This window comes from Cucurbita maxima, unplaced genomic scaffold (assembly GCF_002738345.1).
Source record: "Cucurbita maxima cultivar Rimu unplaced genomic scaffold, Cmax_1.0 Cma_Scf00001, whole genome shotgun sequence".
In the NCBI taxonomy this organism is placed as follows: domain Eukaryota; kingdom Viridiplantae; phylum Streptophyta; class Magnoliopsida; order Cucurbitales; family Cucurbitaceae; genus Cucurbita; species Cucurbita maxima.
In genome coordinates this window covers 7615957-7626547 of record NW_019272017.1, presented here as the reverse complement: position 1 = coordinate 7626547, position 10591 = coordinate 7615957, and the positions used below count along the sequence as shown (strand labels likewise).

General features: G+C 37.0%; 2 protein-coding genes across 2 annotated transcripts; both read right to left on the bottom strand.

The window, feature by feature from the left end:
- Positions 1 to 1655: 1655 nt before the first annotated feature.
- Positions 1656 to 2588, bottom strand: LOC111483443 (zinc finger protein GIS3-like). The gene has a single exon (XM_023129703.1). It carries the CDS (start codon positions 2479 to 2481, stop codon positions 1789 to 1791), a length of 693 nt encoding a protein of 230 aa, XP_022985471.1. The 5' UTR covers positions 2482 to 2588; the 3' UTR covers positions 1656 to 1788.
- A 3890-nt stretch (positions 2589 to 6478) lies between these two features.
- On the bottom strand, positions 6479 to 10556 carry LOC111479844 (chaperone protein dnaJ 15-like). Its single transcript, XM_023124730.1, has 11 exons — positions 10043 to 10556; positions 9560 to 9683; positions 9331 to 9413; positions 9141 to 9252; positions 8955 to 9059; positions 8680 to 8730; positions 7888 to 7977; positions 7515 to 7623; positions 7283 to 7431; positions 7154 to 7207; positions 6479 to 7032 (listed from the first exon to the last, which is right to left on the bottom strand). Exons 1-11 carry the CDS (start codon positions 10171 to 10173, stop codon positions 6811 to 6813), a joined length of 1230 nt encoding a protein of 409 aa, XP_022980498.1. The 5' UTR covers positions 10174 to 10556; the 3' UTR covers positions 6479 to 6810.
- Between the last annotated feature and the right edge of the window lie 35 nt (positions 10557 to 10591).

Genomic DNA, 10591 nt, shown 5'->3' with positions numbered 1-10591 from the left:
AAAAAAAAAAAAAAAAAAAAAAAAAAAAAAAAAAAAAAAAAAAAAAAAAAAAAAACATTTATTCTCCCATCAATGAAGCTTCTACAGTTTCTTGGGTTTCTTTCCATTTGAAGCAGGACACGACCATTTTCAAATGACAACAACAAAATTCCCACTCCATTGTTTGATATTCTCCAATCATTATTCAACAAACAATTTTATAATGAATTGAGATCAGATTCTTGTGTGATTAAAAGATTCTTTGTTGACACAACTTTTGTTGAACCCATAATAAAGACAAGATTGTTAGATTTTAAAGATGCGTTTTTGTTGAACCAAAACAAAGAAGCAAACCCTAAAACATTTTGGATCAAGATGTGGGGAAGCTAAAGGTAATTGTTATTGTAATTGTAATTGGTTGGGCAATGTTGACTTTGGTTTGAACCCTGTGTTTGGTTTTGGTTAAGAGATTAAAATGTTCAAACCCTTTTTTGTGGCCCACCAATCATAATCACCATGAGTTGATAAAGAGTGCACATAAAATGTCAAAAAAGCTCTAGAAGGAGGCCGAGAGGGATGATTCTGAGTGTCAAGAGTGTGCAACAGCTTTCAAACCTCACATGTCTTCATAATTTTCTATCCCTTTTTTCACACAACAACCCACCGTAAACTTGAAGTAATTAGTAACAATAAATTATACCTTTTTCACGAAACAAAAAACAGAGAGATTCGTGATTCCTAACCGACCTAGACGAGTATCGATTCTTGGACATTGTTGACATTGATTGGGTTTGTCTTTTTTAAGTCTAAATTATGTACAACTGAATATCTATGGCTTGTTAGATGAACACGACTCTCCAAAATGGTATGATATTGTCCACTTTAAGCATAAGCTCTCATGGCTTTGCTTTGAGCTTCCCAAAAATGCCTCATATCAATGGAGATAGTATTCCTTGATTATAAACCTAGTACCATTCTTAAATTAGCGGAGCTTAATATTTGTTCATATTTAAAGTTCTCATTTCTCTCTCTGCAAGCACCGAGAAAACACCCTATCTTATTCTTTGGCTGGAAGCCAAGCTTGTAAACTAATGATTGAACAATGAGCTTAATTATCGGAGACACCGAAAGATTTGCCTTGCTTTTTTTTTTTTGTTCATACACTTATATCACTCAGAGATTTCTTCTTCTTTATAACTTTCATTACTTTACAACATTAACTAAATGATTTCACGACACATGACATGAGTAATGCCAATTTTATGGGTTTAAAACTTAATTAATATGTTTAATCCCCAAAACACTCAATATATAAAATATCGTTATTCAATTTATAACCACTAAAATCTTGTACCACTTTAATATTTGTTAAATTAAATACAATAATGAACTATAAACATTATGATGGGCCATACATAATTCAATAATTTTATTTCTATTTTATTTATTTATAGTAAATAAGTTGTTTATCACTGAAAATTTAAATTCTCTTTAATATACATTCACGAGGTTAGAATTGTCAACCACGTTTTTCAGGGCTTTCAAATAATTTCTACGACAAATAAAACAATAGTTTAAAAAAATAATAATTAAAAAGTGGTTGTCGGTTTGAAATTGATCGTCGGTGTTTGGCATCGGAGGAAGGAATAAATGTGTTTTTTTCGAAAGAGATAATCTGATAATAATAAAAATAAATAAATAAAATAAAAAGAGGAAGAATTTACATGATTCCCACTAGGGTTTTTGAAAATTTGCAGACACAAAAAAACGTACGAATACAAATCATCGGAGTTTCGAGATCAGCGCTTTTCACGGCGCCGCCGGAGCCAATCTCAGATGCAAATCCAAACCAATTCCCTCATCGAAACCCGACCCGTTTTCCCCTTTGGTGAATCTCTTCAACGACAGCCCCTCGTCGTGGATTTGTGATCCCATCGCGAATGCCATGGAATTCCCCACTCCGCGGCCGTAGGACGACACCATCGCGGCTTTCCCTCCACCGCCCGAGGCCGGAAAGACACACCCATGTGAGGAAACCTGGATGGGCGGTGGCGTGCGGGGCATGTAGACCCAGGAGGAGGTTTCGGCTGCGGAGGCAGGGTTGGAGAGTAGGAAGTGGGGAGGGGCGGTGGCGAGAAGGTGAGGTGGAGGAGCAAAGGCGGAGATAATTGGGTTTCTAACGTAGGCAACGGCGGCGTTGCGAGTGGCTTGTAATTGGGCACGTTTAAGTTGCTGCCTTTCTTTCTTGTGGGCGTTTTGGTGGCCACCGAGAGCCTGTGAGTTGGCGAACTCGCGGCAACAGTATTGGCACTCGTATTTGCGGTCGGCGGAAGGGGTGAATACTCCAGATTCGGATGACCCAGTTGGGGTCTTGGCAGTTGTAGAGTCATCATCTTCCAATTCCTCGCGCACATCAAAGCCAAACAGCTTTAATTTTAAGCGGGTGGTTGTGGGAGTGGTGTGGTTTGGTTTGGATTGGAAGTCCAATTCCAAGCCAGCCATTTTTGGCAAGAAACAGAGCTCTAGACAGAGAGAGAGAGAGAGAAAAAGAAGGGGTTATTATAATGTGTAAGGACTTGGAATGCATGGAGGGTTCATTTATAAAGGACAGAAATGGAGGGGTAACTTGGAATTGATGAGTAGAAGGCACAGAAAAGCTAAGATTGGTGCAAATTTTATGATATAAAAAGCAAGAAAGAAAGTAAAACACATGGGAGTTGCAAGGACAGCACTTTGTCTCATACATAACATCGCCGACTCTCTCACCTCTTTCCTTTCTCTCTTTCTCATCTAATCTAACCTTTCAATACCCTTTTCACAACACCAACAAAACATTCTCACATTCATCATATTTTCACATTTTCTATCTTCTCTCATACTTCAACAAGGTGGAGCCCGCAAATCCGATGTGAGATAACATTTCCGTTAGAGAGAGAAATGTGAGACTATAGACGATACGTAATAGGCTAAAGCGGATAACATCTACTAGCAATCAGATTAAACTATTACAAATGATATCAAAGTGCCAACGAGAACGTTGGGCCTAACAATGAGTTTGAGCTATTATAAATGGTATCAGAGCTAGACACTAGGCCCCCAATGGGATGGATTGTGAGATTCCACCTCGGTTGGAGATGAGAACAAAACATTCATTATAAAGGTATGGAAACCTCTCCCTAATCGTATCTATTAGCAAATATTGTCCACTTTTACCCGTTACATATTGTCGTCAGTCTCATGGTTTTAAATCTCCTCACTCCTTTCTCATTCTCTATGGAGATGCTCCACCCCATTTGATGCAAGTCTGTAACAGCCCAAGCTCACCGCTATCTTATATTGTCCTCACGATTTTAAAACGTATCTATTAGGGAGAGGTTTCCACACCTTTATAAAAAAATGTTTTGTTCCCCTCCCCAATCAACCGATCTCACAAAAAAAAAAAAAAAAAATAGGAATGAGCATGGAGAAGTCTTCCTCGTCCACTCTATTTGTGAGATTTGATTAAACTATGAGAGGCAAACTAAAACCTCCGAATCTATATAGACTAATTATTATTCAAAGACTCGTATAAACAAATTAAAGTAATCTTAAAATGTCGTCGTATTATAGCAATGTATACATGGAATGTGTGTGGCATTGGGAAGGATCCAAGAATGCATGTGAAAGTTAGGATTAAAAATTTTATAAATATGTATGATTGAATGATTTGTTTAATTAAATAATTTAATTAATTAATTAGTTCCACTGTAGGCATCTAAGAGCCACCTTCATTAATATTTCCCCACTTTTATTATGCAGTGATTATTTAAATTAAGCGAAGCATATAGTCCAATACAACACTAATTATTCAGTTTCATGTCCACAACTTATATTAATTAATTAATTAATACATTAATTAATTAAAGCACCCAATTAGTCAACCTAACCCATCACCCATCACTCAAAAAGACATCCAACCCCTTGTTTGCTTCCTCTTATGTATGTTCCATTTTGGTAATTTCAATTAATTATTTCTGTACTGCACTTACTTTCCACATTACTTGTTTTATAAGACATTATAATTATATTATGACGAATATATATATATATATAACATATGATTTCTTACCAAATCCTCCCTATATTATGCTATTTATAATTAAATAAATGTTCCTCACCAACCTTCTTTGTAGAGGCCTGGGTGAGATATTGTTCGGTTCTAGTATATTGCGGTCAGTTTCACGATTTTAAAATATGTCTAGTAGGGAAATGTTTCCACATTGTTATAAGGAATGTTTCGTTTCTCTTTTCAACCAATGTGGGATCTCACAATCCACCCTCCCTAGAGGCCCAACGTCCTTACTGATACACTGCTCAATGTCTAGCTCTAATACCATTTGTAATGGTCTAGTTCCACCACTAATAAATATTGTTCGCTTTGATTCGTTATACTACACTCTTACAAGAAATATTTTGTTTCTCTCTCTAACTGATGTAGAATATCACAAATATAGTCCACTAAACGATAAAACACGTTCAACTAATTTATTTGATTAGTTGCACTCATCTTCTTAATGTTAGAGGTTCAAATCTATCGCACTCCTAACTTGTTGTACTGAAAAAAAGATTCTAAACTATCCTATCATACTGATAGACTGCACGGTTCAAGATAGTCACATGATGATGGTCCCGTAGAGTAGTTTTTCTTTGTTATGAGCTAATATCGAGACAAGACGGGAACAAGGGTTTGTTTGTGTGTTGTGAGGGTATATGTTTTTGAATGAATTATCGTAGATAGGATGTTGGCGTGATTGACGTTAAAACCTATAATTAATGTTGAAAGGCCTAAATGCTTTTGTTTACTTTAAGAGGACACAGATCTCTCCGAATCTTACTAACTACCATACATTGATTTGTGTTTGGAAGAGAGAGGGATGATTTGGTTACTTCAAAACCTCTTCCAAACTCCTCATCGTCATTACACTTCAACCTATGACCCACTTTTGTCCCCTTTTCTGTGCCAAAATTTCCCATCAAACCAACACACATACACTTGTCTCCGCTCAAATTCTACCTCCATTGATTCACGGGAACAACAACAACTACTACGAGAACTCTGACATTGTGAATCACTCTCGACTTGAGTCAAAAAAAGCTACACGAAACCCTTCGGTTAACAAAGAACATCAGGATATTCAAGAGAATCCCTGTTGAAGGCATAGTCGGGTATTTTCTTAAGACAACCTTAATCATCATACTTTTCTTTTCTTTTGGTTTGCTTTGTTGTGATTAAGATGCCATTATTATCACTTAAGATCTCCCAAATCACAAGCATGACCCACCATGTTGTGGTTATCAATGAAATTTATCCAATCAATCAATATAATTTCAACTAAAACAATAATAAATCATATTTTAGGTTCATAGATTAATCAAAATCACACCCCATTAACTTGCTAATCATCTTTACCTGGTTCCCTTTTGAAAACCATGGCTTTTGGAAGGGTCTAAAAAGGACCATTTTTGTGGATATGTTCAAAAGCAAAGAGTAGCCAATATCCAAAGGATGTGGGTGACTCATTTCAGCCCCTCCATGCCTGCCAACTCGCACTCTTTCTTCTTTTGTTATTAATTTTAAAAGCTTCAGTGGACTTTAGCCTCTAACCTCTATGTAATGTGCTATATATTGTTTAATAATCCAACACCAATCTAATTTCAACCAATCTTAATAACTTAAAAGTGCTCTCTAATCCTACACTTCTTTACATGCCCATTGCTGCACAGATTCCTAGAAAGACTTCTAATGTGCTTTTGTTGAAACCAAGATATGTTAACTTATATGGAACGTACCTCAACAAGTTCGATCCTTTTATAGAAATCTCGACTCATATCACATGCTCTCTTCTGGTAAGATTCTAATAACAGTTGTCCATGAATCAATCTCAAGAGATTTGGGCGTTAGTAATCTCAAGATCATTATAAATTCGAATCAATTTCACTGCAAGAACTCACATTGATTGGAGGGGGAATGAAACATTTTTTATAAGGGCGTGAAAAACTCTCCCAAACAGACACTGTTTTCAAAACCGTGAGGTATGTAATAACGAGGTACTCAATCAAATATCATTCTAAACCATATCAGCAACTGTCAGTCAAAGACCTTTAAATAGTGAGTATCCTCAAGTCCTAAGTACACGAGAAATGATAACAACTCAACCAGGGTTTGCTCAGATTCAGACAATTTTCCAGCTCCAATTATTGGAACAACTCAACTGTTGCACGTGTGTCCCTGTTGATAAACACATCTTCAACCTACATGATTGTCTGATAATTCTGTTTAGGGTACCCTACCAAGTCCTACAAATATAAGACCCACCAAAAGTGGCCTATTTTGGTATGATAATTGCAAGATATGGACAGCTAAATTTTGTACTTTTGCTGTTAAACCCAATCACTCTAAAACTAATCAACTTAGCAGGAGAATCTCCCAACAGCAACACAAAATATTAAAGAGAAGTCAAGCAAGCAACAACCAGTGGATAACATGCTCGGATTCAAATGAATGAAAATTATACACTCGAGTTTTCTTCACAAACCGAATAAACGAATTTATTAACTCTAAGGAAACCTATCTATATCCCCACCAGAAAAATTCTAACAACTGAGCAAGTCACTCAATATAATCATAAACACAATGGCATCATACACATTTCTTATATTATAGCTCTGCTTCGAAAACCCATATCGTAGATATAGTAAACAGTATTATCAGAAAACTCACAAGAAATGAAGCAGCTTGATGGGCGCAACCTTGCACGCCGAGACTTCCCAGCGAGAAGCAGGCATCGAATCTCAACCAAGCTTTTTGTCTGACCCTTTGAGGTTAAGATTGAACCACTTCTTCTTGGTAGGTCTGTCTTTTCCATCTGAGCCACCATCTTCTCCAGGAGTGCAAACGTTTGAATCATCAACTTTTCCATTACTTAAGCCACTGACATTATCGCTATGGTTTGCTGGCCTGGAAACGGTGAAAGATGAGTGGATATTATCTCTCATTTTTAGAAGCTCATCGACCTGCAATGGAGGAAATTACAATAAAAATGTGTCGTGCGAATAAAAAATAAGTTGCATCAGTTCTATTCGAAATTCGAAAGAAGAAAGACGACTACGGAGCATCAGATTGAGTATTGCATACAAATTGTTTTTCCCGGCTGTATCGATTTGTGACTTCTTGAAAGCGTGCAAGTGCCTACAAAGTAAGAAGTTAACTTTCAGACAAACATATCAGAAAAAATTAATAGCCATATATCTACAGAGCCAATACCTTCCTATATTCACTTTCGAATTGGCGTAAATCATTTCTCTTTCTTAAAATTTGAGCTTCGATTTCTTTAAGCTTCTCTGTTGTCTCTTCATATGATTTTGCACAAATCGCCTCGATTGTGTATGTTGCAGGCTTGAAGAAGTTATCACCTGAACAATCATGCAGATGACCAAAGAATATTATGGCGAATACGAGGTTAGATGGTAAGTTCAAAGAAAAGATCAGCTTATACCATAGACAGCGAATATATGAGTTCCAGCTTTTAGTTCTGAAACCTCACAAGGCTGAAGGCCTTCCAATCTCTTGAAAAAAGCAGCCTCCGGATCCTTGGTCATTGCCACCTACACTACCACGCATATCAATCAACCATCACAAATGTAACAACTCAAGCCCACCGCTAGCAAATATTGTCCTCTTTGGGCTTTCCCTTTCAAGCTTTCTCCCAATGTTTCTAAAACGTGTCTGCTAGGGAGAAGTTTCCACACCCTTATAAAGAATGTTTCGTTCCCCTCTCCAACCAATGTGGGATCTCACAATACTTCTAAACTCTTGACAGAACATCCAAACAGACCACATTATCCAATTATGAAATAAATTTAACATACCGCATTCATAGTTGAATCCATTCTGTATACTTGAAAATGTAGAAAATACATCCCCACAGATGTAAACTTGCCAGTTTTCTCACTATCCTCCTGTTCATGAAGACGCACAACATTCGTTGCAAACAGACTAGTCAATCCTACAAGTATATAAATCGATTACAACTGGAATTAAAAGCCGAAAAACTGATGCATGTCCAAAGTGGCTTTTAGAATAGAGTCAATACCATTTATGCAAACTATACTTTACAGCAGTAGTTCATAAAGTAAAAACACACTGTAACCAGGAAACAAGAAAAAACCGACCAGCCATCTCCAAAAAAAATGTGCAACTTGATTTTAAAATGTCACCATGATCAGTCGGTCGGTTTATTAAGAGTTGGGGAAAAGACCACATTTACTAAACCAAAACCAAATAGGTGGGGGCATCAGTTTTCACCTCCACGCCCACCAATCCGACCAATTTTCACCCATACCAGATGTTCTTACCACTTTTTAGGAAGCTTTGTAACTCACAGCGTATATAGGGAATATACAAAAGCTGAAATGTTATAAGCAACAAAGAACTACAGAATATTAAAGAACGAAAAATTTCCCATGACATCCAATTTCTGCCTTGATGCTTCCCTTCGACCATTGTTAATTCCTCCCCGTTTAGTATAGTTAACTAATTCCTCAATTTCTCACAACTCCCTTGTACATCTTTCAGAAAATACATATGAAACAATAAATAAATAAAACGATGAGAACCAATGCCTGAGACACGAGAGCATCAGGGATATTAATGCACTTCACCTGTAAGGCTAAACCATAACCACCATTGGCATCTTGCTCAAAATATAGCAGCTGAAAATTAAAGATTGCACATGTTAGAACTACGCCTAAAAAGAGCGCTTCATCGCATATAATCCACAAAAGAGAGATCATAGGTTCGAATTTCATGAAAGTGGCAGCAACCAGATATGCATGTCTCCCCATACACCCAAAAAAAAAAAAAACCAATAATTCAATAATTGTGCGTGTGTGTATATGTATGTATGTATGTACGTATGCATGCATGAAGAACAGACCTTAAGTTTGCTTTGTGCAGTGGAAGTAACTCTGACAACAATGCCTGCAGAAGCCTGCTGATCATTGATTGTTACACCAAAGAAGTGAGCACACTGTTTTTCTACCTGCAGTGGAGCATTGCATAAGTGAAGGGAATAATTTAAGGGAAAGAGCAAGCATTATCAGTATAAGAACTACATAAGCACCTTCCCGCTGACTGATGTTCCGAGAGGAAGAGGTTTGATGGTCACCGTTCCATTTAGAGCTTCTTCAAGAACGCTCGCTGAGATTGTAGTCTTAATGGGGACACCCAACTTACTATAATCAGACAAAGTTAGAGCTTAGAGAGTTGCAGACAAGAGGAACCTCAAATACCACAAAAAAATTATATGTCACCTGAACAGAGCTGCAAACATGGTATTAACGGTCCCCAAATTGGATAAGTCAATTTCCATGTCCATACCATCCACATCAAGAGCCTGGAAAGATTATTTTAGAAATACATGAAGGAGCAACATTTTCTGTAGGATAATGAGTTTCATAGCGTCTGGTGAAAGATATTCATATCCTAATAGAATGTCCATGTTAAAAAGAATAAAAGTAGGTAAGCAAGACAGAAAAAAACCTCAAACCCTGCACTGTCATACTGCCTTCTCTTCTCTGGATCAGATAAAATGTTGTAAGAATAAGCAACCTCCTTGAACAGTTCTGAAGCCTCAGGATTCCCTACATTTTTATCAGGATGATATCTGTCCGTCATGTGAATTGAAAATCAGAACACAAACAACAAATCGTCTATAAACAATACTTCATGATGTTAGTATACTACAAAATCTGGATAGATCATAGATTTTAGTTATTAGAAAATTCCTTTATGGCGTCTTCAGCCCCACGCTAACATCCTAGCTCAAGAACAAAAAGAAAATGGGAACCAGGTCGATAGCCAAAAGGCAGAAATTCTACTAATCCTGAATACGTCTTCCCACCGGGGCGTGGCGATTGGGGCTGGATTAGCCTAAATTTGAGCTTCACTTATCATACTACAAATGGACAGAGTTGTAAAACAACCGAAAATGTTTCCGAAGAACATGAATTTGATAAAACTTACTTGAGCGCGAGTTTCCTATAAGCCGTCTTAATCTCCTGATCTGTAGAATCTCTGGACACAGACAATACATCATATGGGTCTCGTCGAAGAGCCGGGGTTGAAGGTCCTTCCGTCTTTGAACTCGTCCCCATCTAACCCCCTCGCTCTCAATTGCCAACTACCAAATGCTACGATGAATCAACCCACTTCCAAAATCATATGATATCCACGCCCAAAACCACAACCGCAAGGAATTCCACCTCTTCTGTTCGAGACAAAATTCCCACGATTCCAAAGCCTAACTGGATCTCTCTTCCTTCGAATTAAATCGACAAAAAAGGAAGGATAAACAGTGAAGAAAAACAGGAATTAAGAAAACGGAGAGGTTTTAAAATCTTGACCCTCTTCTTAAACTCTGTTTTCTTTCCTTCGTCGCGGCTTCTTCTTTTTCGAACTTTTTCGTCGACCCTTCTTCAAAAATGTTTGAAATTTCAGCTCAAATTTTATAAATTTTAGTTTTTTTTTTTTTTTTTTTTTTTTTTTTTTTTTTTTTTTTTTTTTTTTTTTTTT

Excerpts from the sequence above, each read along its gene's own strand:
- LOC111483443 (XM_023129703.1), bottom strand. The coding sequence starts at position 2,481 with ATGGCTGGCTTGGAATTGGACTTCCAATCCAAACCAAACCACACCACT.
- LOC111479844 (XM_023124730.1), bottom strand. The coding sequence starts at position 10,173 with ATGGGGACGAGTTCAAAGACGGAAGGACCTTCAACCCCGGCTCTTCGA. Across the intron at positions 9,253-9,330 it reads ATGTTTGCAGCTCTGTTCAG|TAAGTTGGGTGTCCCCATTA; the intron begins GTGACATATAAT and ends GTCTGATTATAG. Across the intron at positions 7,624-7,887 it reads TGGATTCAACTATGAATGCG|GTGGCAATGACCAAGGATCC; the intron begins GTATGTTAAATT and ends GTGGTAGTGTAG.